Below are 15,721 nucleotides of genomic sequence, written 5' to 3' on the forward strand. Positions count from 1 at the left end.
GTGTGTGTGTGTGTGTGTGTGTGTGTGTGTGTGTGTGTGTGTGTGTGTTCTTAGGCATGCCTGTGTACAGGTGCAAGGCACTACAGTGACTGTGTGTAAGTCACAAGACACCTTGCAGGTGTTGGTTCTTTCCTGTCACCGTGGATTCCAGGGCTCGAACTCGGGGTGTCAGGCTTACCTTTTAACCAGCTGAGCCACCTCACCAGCCTGCTGGTTTGGGTTTTGTTTGTGTTTTTTAATAGAACCTCCTGCTAGGTTTTGTGCGCATCAGGCAGAGATGCCAGTCACAGGAGAGGAGATATTGCTGCAGTGGCAGCTCCTCCAATCTCAGTCTCCAGCGCCCCAGCAGTTCTCAGCAACCCAGCTGAGACCCCAAACACGGAGGGACACCTGGCCTTTGGAGCCCTTTTAGTTTTCTAACCCGAAAGGTCAATGAACATAACAACAACAAAAATTTTTCTTTTAATCTTGTGCGTGTGGGTGGCTGTGTGGCCGTGTGTGCCTGTATGTTCGTGTTTGAGTGGAGCACACCTGTCCCGTGGCCTGGTGTGGAAGTAAGAAGACAACCACCTTGTTTAACACAGGGTTTCTTGTTCTTGGCTGCAAAGCCTGGGCATTGCGGGTACGCCCGCTGCCGTACCCGGCTTTATGTGAGTTCTGGGATCCGGACTCAGGTCCTCATGATCACACAAGCAAGCGCTTTACGCACTGGGTCATCTCCCCAGCCCCAGAGCGTTGTCTTACACCATTGAGTTGGGAGGTGTGCTTGGGAGAGCTGTGATCAGTTACTAACAGAAGATATCTGGGAGAATAAACCATCTGTCCCTAGACACGCTCCATTTGAACCTACAAATGGATGCCCGCACCTTTGATGGCATTCCATCTACACAGACAGCTCTGATACTGAGCAGTAAAACCTGACCGTTTTTAGAAAAATGATATGAAGAGCTATTCAGAGGACGACACACGGTGAAGTCATCTTCTTTTGTAAGAAGTTGCATTAAACATAAAAAGAGGGTTGTAAAGATGATTCCGTGGGCAAAAGAGCCTGAGGAGCAAGCCTGATGATCTGAGCCCCCAGCAACCATGTAAAAGGCCAAATGCTTCGGTGTGACTCTCTAATCCTAGTGCTCATGCCACAAGACAGTGGACAGAGGTAGAACTGTCTGGAGGTTTCCAAGCAAGTTGCACTAAGTATGCATATATAAACAAGAGAGGTCCTGCCTCAGCAAGATACAAGAAGAGAGCCCACTCCTGAAAGTGACCTCCATGGGGCACATACATAAACACATACACACGCACACACATTAAAGGAAGTAATTCTGGCTACCACTGCTCTTTCAAATACAATAGTCCCAGCCACAGAGGTAACTAAGCTCTCAAAAGGCACTGTACATGAAAACAGCAGATGTAGAAGATGACATATTTTTAAGCAAGTTATCTTGTTAATTTATTTGTCATAGATTACGAACTGTGTTGAAATGGTTTAGGTATACTGAGTAAAAGGAATGTATTGTTAAAATAGGCTCCAATCATTCCATCTTATCTTCTTTATAGCACTACAATAAAATTTAAAATTACAAAATGCCCCTTATATTATATTTATAACTCTGTCATAAAAGTCTATGAGAATGTCTTGGCTGTTACAATATTAGAAAAAAACTGAGATGGAGAACAAAACTAACCAGACAAGGCCTGAACTGTCCTGGTGGTCTGAAATCCAAAGGCCCTAACTGAGGTTGAGGGGCTTTCCACAGCTCTAATGTGTGTCCAGCTCACTGACCCACTCCACATGTATTAAAAAAAATAACATTTAAAGGGCATTTTAAACTTCGTCAAAAGGAATTTTTTTTTTTCTATTTCTAAATGTAAGGCTGTGCTTACTGAAGAAAGGCGGGGGAGACTGAGCAATTCTCCCAAAGCTGCAAAGTAGATTGGTCTACACAAGTCCTGGCAGCAACCTTTTTCCTGTAATATCTGCTTATCATCTACATTCAGACAGCTTAGATATTCAGAATAACAGGTGGTGGGCAGGATGGATGGCTCAGCGGTTAGAGCGCTGGCGGCTCTTCCAGAGGACCCAAATTCAGTTCCCAGCACCCACACGGCTGCTCACAACTGTCTGTCACTCCAGTTCCAGGGGATCTGAAACCATCTCCTGTGAACACCAAGCACATACGTAGTATGGAGACACACCTACAGACAAAACACTTAGGCAAATAAAAGAAATTACAAGAAAAAACAGGGAGAACAAGGAAAATACCTATGCTTGCATGTAGAGTAGTTCACAAAGAGGATTTTTCCCGATTACACTCCAGTGTTACTTTCTATTTTTAACTCTCAGTCTTTCCTAAGTATGAGGTGAAAGGAAGAGCCACATAGGAAGTGGTGAGAGCAGATGAGAAACAGAAGCCGGTATGCAAACTCAGCTGCCTCCTAAAAGCTAAATATGTAAAACACGGTAAATAAAACTCTCTGAACTTTAACTTAGAGTAGAGTAGACATCACAAGAACAAAACCCAAAGCTGGAAAAGGCTGAAGGATAGAGTACTTACCTATGAACAAGGTCCTAGGTTCAATCCCCAACCCCACACAAACACACACACACACAAATATCAAAAAGTCTTTGAGAACCCCAGTAACTGTTAAGAGCATAAAGACTGAAGGATGGGGACCTAGAGAGCCATTGGTGAGAAAGTGTAAACTTAGCTATAGCACTAAGTGCCTTCAAAAAGAAATCCAAAACATCTCATGCAAACAACTTAATGGCTCACTTAAAAGCCCTAGAAAAAAAGAAGCAGACACACCGAAGAGGAATAGATGGCTGGAAATGATCAAACTCAGGGCTGAAATCAATAAATTAGAAACAAATAAAACAATTCAAAGAATCAATGAAACCAAGAGCTGGTTCTTTGAAAAAATCAACCAAATAGACAAACCCTTAGCCGAACTAACTAAAAGGCAAAGAAAAACTATCCAAATCAACAAAATCAGAAACAAAAAGGGGGACATAACCACAGACACTAAAGAAATCCAAACAATAATTAGGTCTTACTTCCAAAGTCTATATGCCACAAAATTTGAAAATCTAAATGAAATGGACAATTTTTCTTGACTGATTCTACATGCCAAACCTGAATCAAGACCAGGTAAACCAATTAAATAGTCCTATATCCCCTAAGGAAATAGAAGCTGTCATCAAAAGTCTACCATGCAAAAAAAAGCCCAGGGCTAGATGGTTTCAGCGCCGAATTCTACCAGACCTTCAAAGAAGAGCTAACACCAATACTCTTCAAACTTTTCCACAAGATAGAAACAGAGGGAACACTACCAAACTCATTCTATGAAGCCACAGTCACCTTGTGCCTAAACCTCACAAAGACCCAACAAAGAAAGAGAATTTCAGGCCAATCTTCCTCACGAACATTGATGCAAAAATACTCAACAAAATACTTGCAAACCGAATCCAAGAACACATCAACTCAGTTTTAAGTGAGAAAGTTCTCAGCACTGACACACAGCATGGTGGCTGAAGTTAACAACCCTACATAAGCTGCTCAAAACTCTCTAAGGAGTTCGCTCCTAAATGTTCTCACCTCACACCAGGAAAAGTGCTGACTGCCATGTGGCCAGCCTGCCAATGGCCTCAATTGTATGATGACCTCACAACACATACATATATGAAACCATCGGGGTTACGAGCCTTAGGGAATGCGATTCCATCTGTCAATTAAGTCTCAATAAACCTAAATTGATCAAGAGTACGACAACGTCTTGAGACCAGAAAGCTTGACAAACAGGAGTATACCTGAAAATCAACTTCAAAATAGGCTCACGGGTCAAAGGACCATTTCAAAATCAACTGGAAACCATGGAATCCTTATAATTTCCTGGTACTGTCGGGATGGGATGAAATTGGTCTCTACCACAGTTTGTTCTCCTGCCTCACACTTCTCTCTCTGATGGACATTTTCCTTCCCTGATAAGCAAATGGTGCATAACTTCTCTTGAAGCACGGCCTGGGGTGGGGTAGATTTCCAGGGTTTCGGTGCTTCGATGTAACCCCAGAACCTTCGCTGCCACCCAAGAAAGAACTGAGCGACTGCATTATGTAGTAAGAATGGACTTGGGTTGTAGTAAGAATGGAATGGGCTGTGCTGTCTTCAGCTCATCTTGTTGTTATAGCCATCATAGTCATGGGTGTGTTTTGATAACAGTACAAACCAGCTCAGTTCAGCGGGCAGTTAACAGGTAGGAGAGGGAGTAAGAAAGGAAGGAAGGAAGAGAAGGGGGAAAGATCCAGTACTCACATAGTCACCCTCTTCACCAGGATGGCCGGGAGGCCCGTCCAGACCCCTCTCTCCCTGAGAAAGCAAGAAACTGAAATAGGTAACGTGGACTCTAGATTCTTCATCACCTCTCGAGTCTGCGCAAAATAATTTACCCGCTACTGTGAGATAACCTTGTCTCGCTAGGTCCAAGCGTAATGGAAAAATCTATTAGCTACTGGAGGAAGCACACAGAATTTCTTGGAGATTCATGGCCTATATGACAGGGAGGATAAGAATACTTTTGTGTCTGCTCATCGGATTGTTGCTGTGATTCCACAATATTTTTAAGCCACTCTATCATGAATATTCAAACTGAGACTAGATTCTAGTTTAAAGTTTAAGAAGAAAAAAAAAAAGAAAGAAAGCATTATAAGCATTTTTCCTAAACAGGTCTTTGACCTTGCTGCAAAGGTCATGCCTCAGATTACTCGTGAGGAAGGGTTTATTTCTGACTCAACTGTTCAGTCTTCTTTTTTTTTTTTTCTTCAGTTTTAAGCTGGCATACTGTACCATCCTAAGGAATGTGGCTTGCCATTTAAAAGGTAAATTTGTTTAGTTAGCCTAAAGTCACCAATAGGATCAGTGAGACATGTTTTATTTGTAAAACTCAGTACAGTAAGCACTCAATTCTAGCGGAGCAGGGAGGTCAGACTTGGCCACTTAGTTGCCACTCACACCGTAAGAGGTTCCCAAAGTCAATGCTCTAGTCTAATACTAAAGAGAAAGAAACCTGTCCCTAAGGCCTAACTTCAATTTCTTCTTCAAAAAGTCTTTTTAGGAGTAGGGATGTGGCTCAGTTGGCAGAGTGCTTGCCTGCCATGCATGAAACCCGGGGTTCAATCCCCAGCACTGTATAAACCAAGGCTAGTGGGGCTCACCACTAACCCTGAAGCCAGTAGAATCAAAACATTAAGGTCATATCCAGCTACATAAGAAGTTCAAGGCCACTCTGGGCCACAGGAGACCTTATCTCAAAAAGCAAAACAAAACAAAAATCTTTTCGTCCTTTGCACTGCTTCAAATTGCTAAGACTGATCCGAAAACCCTCCAAGAACTCATTCCAGGGCTTGGAGAGATGGCTGTGACGTTAAGAGAGCAGGCAGCTGTTGATGAAGACTCAGAGTGCATGCAGCTCCTGACACCCACCACAGCTGGGATCAGACACCCTCTTCTAGCCTCCACAGGCACAGCCCTTGCTTGCATAGGCATGGGGCACGCATACAATTAATAATAAATTAAATCTTTAAAATTGAAAAGAAGTGCTCATTCTAGCCAGGCATGGTGACACGCTCCTGTAATTATCCTCAGTTCAAGAGTGTCCTAGCTGCTTAGCGAGCTCAAGGGCAGTGTCAAACAGAGTCGGTGGCTTTGGCGAAACTTGCTCCGATTTGAGGATGTATACCTGTCACAAAACTTTGGTTCCTATGAGCAGGGAACCTTGGAAGCTGGCCAGCCCCGAATACCTGAGGAGCATTTCTATGAGCTGTTCTTCCTTTAGGGCGTTAAGTACTAATTTTCCTGTCAGCAAAGCTAGAATTAACAAAGATGAAAACGAACTGCTGCACGAAACCCACGGCTTTATCTTCTCTCAGACTTTAATGCTGTGAAAAGAATGTTGGGAAGGGGAGGGGACATGCACTTACTACCAAAAAAAAAAAAAAAAAAAAAAAATAGATGGTGGTCAGGTAAATCTTTCGTAAGTGAAGACTCCTGAGCAGAGGTAGGATCTGTGACCGTGTTTGTCAAATAAGCATCAAGAGGGCCTGGGAGATGGCTCCTTGGGCAAAGTACCTGCCCGGCAAGCAGGAGGCACTGACTTTGAGCCTCAGCACCTACATATCTGGGTGTGACAACGAATTCCTACCATTCCTGGCCTGGGGAGGCAGAGAAAGGAAGACTCTAAAGCTTACTGGCCAGCTGCCTGGCAGAGTCAAACGGGAAAACTCCAGGTTCAGGAAAAGACTATCTCATAAATTAAAGTGAACAAACTGATGACGTGGGCGGGGCCTGGTACACACCTTTAAGCTTAGCCCTCCGGAGAGAGGGGCAGGCAGATCTGTGTGAGTTCAAGGCCACCCTGGTACACAGAACAAGCACGAGGCCAGGCTATCCAGTATAGCCTGCATACGTGTGCATATACATGCACACAAGCAAATAGATGTAATAAAAAATTAAATTAAAAAGAAATTTAACTAAGTGTAAAAGGGCAACCTCATGTGGTAGGAAGAATAGGCTGTGGTGAAGTCAGACAAACACGAGGGTTCAACTCTCAAATGCCTTGTCGTACTGCACAACTTGGGGAGAGTGTTGTCCACTCCCAGGACTTCAAGATCAGGCGTGTAAAATAACCAGGTCCTCAAAGCTCTCTCTGGCTATGAGGATGGGAGAGCTGCTGTGCGCTGGGGGCTACGTGTCACCTCTCTTCCTCCCCCATCCACATCCAGGAATTCTTACCTCCCTCCCGTGACTCCCAGGATCACCCCTGAGACCATCCTCTCCATAACACTTGGCATACACGTGACAACACGTCCTCTCCACAATTGTGTCCTGAAACACAGAACCTGTGTCACATGCCGTTTATTCCTTCTGGATCACAAGACACGCTAGACAGACAAACTCCCGCCCATCCCCCCCACTCCCCCCCACCCCACCCCCAGTTTTCAAAGTCATTCTCAACATCAGGATCAAGTGAAGATCAACGCTTTGGACTCACGAGCTGCTTCAGTAAGACGCTTGGGAGGGACAGCAGACTGGTGCTCAGAGGCTGCCGGTACGTGAACCCTCTGCCGAACTCCAGCTCCTGCAGCTCTTCTAACTTAGGTGCGCCTTCCATACCAATGAGCAGGAGGCCCGAGAGTCCTTCCAAATGTCAACAGTGAAGTTTGTGCCTTTAGAACCATCCCTGTGTCTCAGCCCCCGCTGGTCACCCATTGTCCTGCAATTGCCACATCCTCAGCCTGTCTCGTCTCAAGCTGCACTTTTGTTAAAAACAAGCTCCCAGGCCAGGTGAGGTGGCTTACATCGGCCACACAACTAGCCGCCTTTTGCATTGCTGTTGGTTGGTTTCGTTCTATTTGTTTGTTTGCTTGCTTGGTTTGTTGTTGTTGTTGTTGTTGTTTTGTTTGTTTCATATAGATTCTACCTATGTAGCCCTGGCTGGCCCAATGCTCTCAAGAAAGCCCAGGCTAACCCCGAACTATCAATGGTCATCTTGCCTCTCCTTTTTTTTTTTTTTTTCATGTTTGAGGTTTATTTACTTTTATTTTGTATATATAGCTGTTTGCCTAAATGTATTCAATGCACCGCACGTAGCACCAATGGAGGCCAGAGAAGGTCCAGGTCTCCCAGGAGGGGAGTTACAGATGGTTGTGAGCTGCCCTGTGAGTGGCTGAAATTGAACCTGAGTCCTCTGGAAGAGCAGCAAGGGCTCTTTACCACTGACTCAGCTCTCCCTGCCCCAGAGTGCCTTTCTTGTATTGTTATGTCCTTCCAAGCCCATCCCTGGAGCTGACTGGACATTTACTCTTGGAAATTATATCAAGGGATTTGTAAGGTATAAATAATAGCACTGGTTGCCAAGCCTGACAGTGTAAATTCAATCCCAACACCCCCACATGACAGAAGGAGAAAACTGACTCCCACGGTCCTCTGACCCCTACATGTGTACCATGGTATATAGCCATATAGGCATATGCATGTGTGTGAGCAGAAATGAGGACGTGACCATCCAAGGTATGACTGAAGGGAAGGCTTTTACTGTAGACATGAACGCCAGAACAGGCAGGCCCATCTGGAAGGTTCCAGACTGAACCGGAGCATGGGAGAGAGATGGGGAGAGAGCAAGAGAGGAAGAGAGGAGCCAAGGACCAAGAGACCACAAGGGGAAGCAAGAACAGAGCCAAGAGAGGAGAGACCTGAGTGTGTAGCCAAAATGGCTGGATATACCAGAATCAGAAGCTGGGGGCGGGGGGGGGGGGGGGGAAAGGCGGGGCCCTGGGCTGGAGAGGTTTAGGGTAGGGGGCAGGGTGAGACTTGCTGGGAGGAGCCACAGGTACTGAGACTGGTTCCAAGTTTCTTTGGGAACCTGACAGTGCACACACACATGAACACACATGTAAATAAAAGTTAAAATGAATAAATAGCGTCTAGGGATGTGGCTGTACCTTAATGATAGAGCATTTGCCCAGTATACACATGGCCCTGGTAAGGAGAGACGGGAAGGAGGGGGGAAATTGTGGTAATCGTGTGACTGTTTATGAATATTCTGATCCCCTCTTGAGGATTAATGGTTAAGATTGTACTTCTAAATTTTAGATTTATTTTATTTTATATGTAGGAGTATTTTTACCTACATATATGTCTGTGCACCAAATACATGCCAGGTACCCTCAGAGGTCAGAAGAGGGAGTTCCAGAATCCCCTGGAACTGGAGTTACAGATGGTTGAGAGCCACCGTATTAGTGCTGGGAACCAAGCCCAGGTCCTCTGTGAAAACAACAGCTCCCTTTGCCAGGGAGCCATCTCTCCAACCCCGGGACTTCATTTCTTAGGGAAAGTTATAAACTTCAGTAAGCTTCAATTCCTTGCCTTGAAAAATATTTTTAAGTTCAAAGTGATAATGTCATTCCTCCGGCAAATGAGGTGTGAACAGAAGTGACAGGTGTCACTCCCAGGAACAAATCTTCAGAACAGTGTACAATTCTACACCTGTTTCCCCGACCACAGCAGGTTAAAAAAGGCCAGGGAGCAAGAGCGGTGAACAAGACTCTTAAAGCGCATGTATTCAAGCCATGAGGTCTGGAGGTTGTGTGAGTTTTGACGGAGCTTATCCCAAATAATAAAACAGGCACTAAAAGATCGGCAGAGTCTGTTCGCACGAGACCGAACGGACATAGGTGTTTAAGAAATCCAACCAGGAATTGCCATGTTTGTTGACTGTCATGACAAATATTACTGTTACTATTTTGATCAGTGAGCTCCCAGCATGTACACAGTTGGCTTTTTTGCTGCTGAGCAAAGTCTGCAGTCTCTTGTCACACACTTGTCCCAAATTTCTTCCAGGGGAAAAAAAAAAGTTGCAACAATTTAAACTTCCAGGGCAATCAATGAAGTAAGTTCATCTGGAAGCAAGCTGTCATTAAAAAAATAAAATAAATAAAATAAAAAATGGTTTTCAGCACATCCTTAACCAATGGCAAAATCATCAGGCTGTATTGAATACACTCTATCAAAGCAGAAGGACATCACCCAGGAGGGGACTGACACTTGACTCCACCCTGCCACGCTCAGCAGGGTGAGAATTTCCTCTCAACTTCTAGGGACCTGACCTCGAGCCAAACCATCTCCCCACCTCAGAGAAGACTAGGCTGTTTGTGACGCACAGTTGGAGATTTTATTAAAGATATTTTAATTCAGGCTTAATTGTGAGGATTAAAAGAAAGAGACGCACTCAGGAAAAAAAGGCCACGTCCGAAAGCATGGAGTGGGATCCCCGCCCCCAAAGAAAAAGTAGCAGGACACAAGCCAGGCAAGGAGACTGTGGGTCCAGGCTTCTTCGAGAGACTGAAAATGAATTGTCTAAACGGTATGCACACTTTGGTGGCAGCTCTCAAGTTACATCCCAAAAGGTCAGTAAGAAACATCTTCCTCCTACCCCATTTCTTCCCATAAGTGAGATAAGTAACTGAGGTGGGTCTAGAGATGCTGTGGATGAAGTTAGAATCGGATAAACCCTGTAAAACCAGGAGCCACCAGGACTGCACAAGAGTTTTGGTTCGTGTCCTCTCCCTGTAAATTGGGCTTCTGGTGAGATTCCTAGAAAAGTGTGGGTTGGCAGGGGTGGAGGGAGAAAAGCCATAAGCAGTTGTTGATTGTGCTTTTCTGTCGGTGAGAGGCTTCGACCATATTCCAGGGTGAGGAATCTCCTCCCTTCCTGCACTTCCTGTGTCCCCAGAATCCTGCCTTCCCTTTTTATTCTTCCTCAGGGGAGTGTGAACAAGTCAGAGCGACTGGATATTCACCCTGTGTTTGCTTCATGTGACACAAAATGAGAACAGCCAAGGCCAAACAAATTGTCCTAGGATTGCCAGCTGAGGGGCAAGTATGCTCCGAAATGCAGCCAGCCACCTGCACAGAGCTGCAACCACGATGAGCAATGTTCTAATGTCACCAACATCCCACCTAAAGTAGCTCCCTGGCCCCTAAAAGTGCAGGAGAGCAAAGGGGAAAATCAGAGAGAAAGGCAGGGCTATGAGCAAGGCTTGGCTTCCGGCTGACTCCAGCGTTTACTAAAAAAGACAGAGACCTCTGAGAAAGTGGAGTACAGTGACATCTGCAAACCATCCAACCAGATCTGACGTCAAGACCGCTAGGAGTGGGAGATGCCTCCACATCCGGGACTCACACAAGGGAGACTGGGCCTCAGCAGTTTGAAACCATGCTCCACCCACTAGGGCAGGTGGCTTCCTGGAGTCCACCCCCTTCTGAGGCTTTGGGGGCTCAGCCTTGGTGGGTGGGGGGCGGTACATTCAGGGTACCAGTGTACTTACCTCTGCTGCGAAGGAGCTCTGAGGTTCTCTTCAGGCGTTGTAGGTCATCATCAAGTCCGTCTGAAAGCACTAAAAGGACCTGGGGGATGGAACAGGACAGGGCGGGGGGGGGGTGAGGATGGGAAGGAACACAAGGGTGAGAGAGTAAGAAAGGAGAAGAGAGCAGAAAAAAATGGAGAAAACAAAAAGGAGAATAAAAGGGGATGCAAAAGCATATGCTATAAATAGCATAATTCTTTTCTGTTTCTTATGTTTATTTTGTTTTATTTTATTTTTCTAGACAGGGTTTCTCTGTGTACCCCTGGCCTTGCTGGAACTCACTCTGTAGGCCAGGCTGATCTCAAACTCAGAGGTTTGCCTGTCTCTGTCTCCCAAGCGCTGTGATTAAAGGTGTGTGCCACCACTGCCTAGCCACAATTTTTGTTTTCTTTTCTTTTGTTTTGTTTTGCTTATTTTTTTTCAAGGCAGGGTTTCTCTGTGTAGCCTTGGCTGTCCTGGACTCACTTTGTAGACCAGGCTGTCCTCAAACTCGGAAATCCACCTGCCTCTTCCTCTACCTCCCCAAGTGCTGGAAATTACAGATGTGTGCCACCACGCCAGACTCATAATTCTTAAAACTACAAGTGAATTTTTTATTGTGCCCGGCCTTTCACTCCATTCCTTTTGATCTACCTGAAAGGGTTAGACTAACTTTGTAACCTGTATGTCTTCTAAAGCCTGTAGTTTTGAGTTTTAGGTTCAGGTTAAGCTAAAGCCTTTTAGTACCTTTCCAGAGAATGGAAAAATGTGACCCTATCTATGAGGACAGATAGAAAAAAAAGGCAAGCAAGCAATGACCTTCACTCAGCAAAAAGAAAAACTCCTGTCTTTGAGATAGCATTTCTTAGCAACAAACCTAGACTTCTTCTGAGTAGCTTTTGACCTCCAGCCAAAAGTCTGTAGCCCCTAATCTTCAAGGATGAGCTAACCACCCCCACCTTCAATTGCAGCTGCATCCACACTTGGCAGGACTGGCCAAGCTTGAGCACCTAAAACTAACCAATTATCTTACTTTATAGCTTCCTCATCCCATCCTAAATTGCCAAGACTGCAACTTCAAATTTCCCGCAATTTTTCTTTTAAAAACCTAAAGGCCTTTGTCTCCTGGTGCCACTCTTTGCTGACCGGCAGGGGTGACCCCATTGTGCAATGGCTAATAAATCTCTTGCTTTTGCAACGAGTCTTGGTCTGGGGGAGTTTCTGGGAAGGGCACGATCTTGAACTCCTGAGCTGTGAGACCCCAGGTCTTACATACCCATTTGTTATTAAATTAAACATCTATTTTTATTTTAACTTTCCCACCCTCCACAGGGGTGGGGGGGAGAGGGGCAGGATAAGAGTTGAAACAGCCTAAGCTATTCACTTAAAGATGCTTTCCAAAAAATTGTCTCCTCCATCTTTTATCTGTTCAAAAACAAAACAAAATAAAAACAAAGTGCCATTAACAAGAGGAGAAAAAGCAAGTAGGGGATGGCTGGATTGTGAATGGAACAAAAACTGAGTGTAAGTTAAGCCTGAATTACTCAGTTCAAGGGGCATCAGGCAAGCAGAAGAAGCTTCAAGGATGGGCTTTGGCTAACTCAAGGTGATGATTAGAAAAACAATGGTTTAACTCTGACTATCTGTGAGTGAGCATAAGAGACGAGGGGTCTTGCAGCGTCCCCTGGGTGTCTTAAGGCTAATTTGTGCAGGCAGGGTGCTGGAAGCACACTACTTTAATCCCAGAACTGGTAAAGCAGAGGCAGGTGGAGCTCTGTGAGTTCAAGGCTAGCCTGGGCTCCATAGGGGACCCTGACTCAACAAACAAAAGAATGAATAATGCCATGGAAGGATTTGGATCATTAACCAGTGGGCAGTTGGAGGGCAGGGCTTTACTCTTTGGCCCCTCCTCCGTTGGTTAGCACAGAACCTCCAGGGCTTAATTAAGCCATGCCCACCTCCGTCGTTCTGTTAACTTCCGTTACAAAAGCCTTTTTATCCTACCCAGCCCCATGGCTCCATAGCCTGGGTCCCAGGCTTGAAGTACCTTCACTTTAGCAAAAGACAGGTGGATGGCAGTCTCCCCCAGGGACTGCAGAAAGCCTGCATCCATGCGGTTGTTCACAGAACTCTGGTGCACCAAGAACTTCTGGACACTCTCATCGCTGTACTTCTCAAAGCCTGAGTCAAAGACAAGCTGGCCACTGAAGCCTGGAACCACATAGCGGAACCTCAGGTCGATCTGGCCCACAGCATCACAGCTGACTGTAGAAAGCAGGGCGAGCTGTTGCATCAACCTGGGCAGCAAGCTTCGAAGTTCCTGCTGGGCTCGCTCTGAAGAACTTGAGATATCAACTCCAACAGACAAATCCATGCCGCATCCTTTGAAGAGGGAAAAGCAAGATCAGTCACCTGCAGCTGCCAGAAATAACTCCCCAGGCACATACTTAAATAATGGTGGGTTAAGTTGGGGGGATGCTACTTGTTACACAGTAAAAGCTAACTGATACAAAATACAGAACACTTAATATCCTGTGGACCCATTGAGGCTTTGCTTTAGTCTTCTCCTAAGCAGGGGCTCCTTAAGAGTAGGGGCGATGTCGCCTGCTCTCCCATGACCTAATACAGACCATCCCTGGATGTCTGACAGGCAAGGGGGCCTCTATAAATAAGTCTTGAGTCTCTTTCAGCAGTACTTGTAACTCACTTTCCACCCTGGGAGTTTTCTTTCTTGTCTACCGCCCACACAGCAGCCTTGTTTGAGATGTCGGAGCTTATTAGAAAAGGTCAGTGCTGAGTGGTATCCTCTGTTTTCTGTTTCTTCTGCCAGAAAAAACCGGTAAGGCCCTCTGGGGAGGCTAAATTTAGAATTTGAAGGTCCACAGGTGTTTCAGGCTATAATTAGTATATAATAAGCCCATTTTCGGAGCCCATTTCATCGAGAATGCAAAATTGATGCTCACAGATAACATCTAGTTTAGAATGTAGATGAGTGAATAACTTAGCAACCATGAAAGAGCTAGTACTATTAATTACTTCCGCAGGGGCAATGCATAGCTTAGAACCTCTCCAGGCAAGCTGGACAGGTGGACATTTCCTGGTTAAATCTTCACACCTCGTAGGCTGTCAGGAGGACTCAGCAGGTAAAGATGCTTGCTGCAAGCCAGAGGACCTGAGTTCAAGACCCACATGATGGAAGGAGAACAAACTGCTGTAATTGTCCTCTGAACACACACACACACACACACACACACACACACACACACTTTTTTAATCTTCATTCATTGGAATACGTGACTCAGAATTAGAAAAATTAAAACTGCAGATTGGAGCATACAATTTGGGGAGGGATAAATATGTAGTTGGCTTTTCACCAATAAAACATTTCCCAAAGATCTGAGATACAGGGCTGGGACATGAGGGCTTAACCCTCTGAAGATCATACCCACGCTAGCCAAAACTAGTACAACGAAAAGTGTCTTTCTCCTGTTTTCATATCAAATAACTTGATTTCTTTTTTTTTTTTTTTTTCAAAATCTAGTTCAAGTTCACAAAATGGTAGTTTCACAGATACAAATCCCATTTCTATGTTAGACCCAATTTTTACAAGAGAACTATTGCTTTGTCAGTATGGATACGATTGTGCTTCTAATTTACATTCCCCTAGAACCTCCTCAGCCAGCTTTCTTCAGTGATTAGCAAATTCGAGGAACCATTTTCTTTCCTGTTAATGGAGAGGGCTGGATCTTGGCAAGCAATCTCCAAGGTCTTTTTCAGCTTTGTGACTCTGGAATTCTGTAGTTAATTAGTTCTTGGCTGTTATTAAAGTGTCTAGCCCAATTTCATCAAAAAGTTACAGCAAAGCTGAAATGAGCAAGAACCCCAATCCACCTTGTACAAAATTGATGGAAAGAAAATGTGGGTACCGTTCACCTGCAAAGAAAAAAATACAGGACTTTGATACCTGAAGAATTTGAACTATAACATGCAGGGTATCCCATGATACTTACTGTTTTGTTTTGTTTTGTTTTGTTTTGTTTTGTTTTGTTTTGTTTTGTTTTGTTTTGTTTTAGGCAAGTGTGCTCTACCACTGAACTACTCCTCAGCCTCCATCTTTAAAATAACTGCACCCTTGTATGGTTTATAACAAAATCTCAATAGCTCAATTTTACCATTAAAGACTTGGGAGCCAGATTGTACCAATAAAGACTCAAAGCCTTCTAGCTCAAAAAGACAGAGAAAGCACCCAGCTGACCTTCCTCCTCAGAGGATGTTCCACAAGAAAGCAAGCTCCTTCCCACCACCTTAAAAAAACAAAACAAAAACCTGAAACTGAATGTCCCTCCCTTCTACTTCCTATGTGCCTCTCCAGCCATCATCCTGACTTCCTCTTACTCTATGTTTTTTTTTTTTTTTCCTGTGTTCCCTCCCTGCCAATTGGTTACTTGCTCCACCTCCTGACCTATGGCTGACTTAAATCCTTGATAGGATGCATAAGCCCAAATGAGTCTTCCATAATGAAGCCTGGCACCTCTTAGGCCCCAGTTTTTCACACAAAGCATACGAGCTTTACTGTTATTTGTTTGGGGGATTGGTTTTGCATGTATGTATATGCACATGTTCGTGTGTATGTGTGCACTAGTATGTGTGTGCATTCGTCTGCTTGCCTGCGTGGTGAGGTGGGGTCCAGATGTTGACACTCAGTGTCTCCTTCAAGCACTTATTTTTTTCCATCCTTCCTTCCTTCCTTCCTTCCTTCCTTCCTTCCTTCCTTCCTTTCTTTCTTTCTTTCTTTCTTTCTTTCTTTCTTTCTTTCTTTCTTTC

The 15,721-nt window shown here is 44.8% G+C and overlaps 1 protein-coding gene across 1 annotated transcript in view; it reads right to left on the reverse strand.

Moving 5' to 3' along the window:
• The window catches only part of LOC129693156 (collagen alpha-4(VI) chain-like), a 112,853-nt gene that overhangs the window by 60,252 nt on the left and 36,880 nt on the right, over window positions 1–15,721 (reverse strand). The window contains exons 11-15 of the mRNA XM_055629840.1: window positions 12,945–13,279; window positions 10,880–10,958; window positions 7,045–7,190; window positions 6,786–6,878; window positions 4,311–4,364 (exon numbers count right to left, since the gene is read on the reverse strand). Of these exons, the coding sequence (XP_055485815.1) occupies window positions 4,311–4,364; window positions 6,786–6,878; window positions 7,045–7,190; window positions 10,880–10,958; window positions 12,945–13,279 (707 nt within the window). The remainder of the gene's footprint in view (window positions 1–4,310; window positions 4,365–6,785; window positions 6,879–7,044; window positions 7,191–10,879; window positions 10,959–12,944; window positions 13,280–15,721) is intronic.

This window comes from Psammomys obesus, unplaced genomic scaffold (genome assembly GCF_907164565.1).
Source record: "Psammomys obesus unplaced genomic scaffold, mPsaObe1.curated_primary_1811, whole genome shotgun sequence".
Taxonomy (NCBI): domain Eukaryota; kingdom Metazoa; phylum Chordata; class Mammalia; order Rodentia; family Muridae; genus Psammomys; species Psammomys obesus.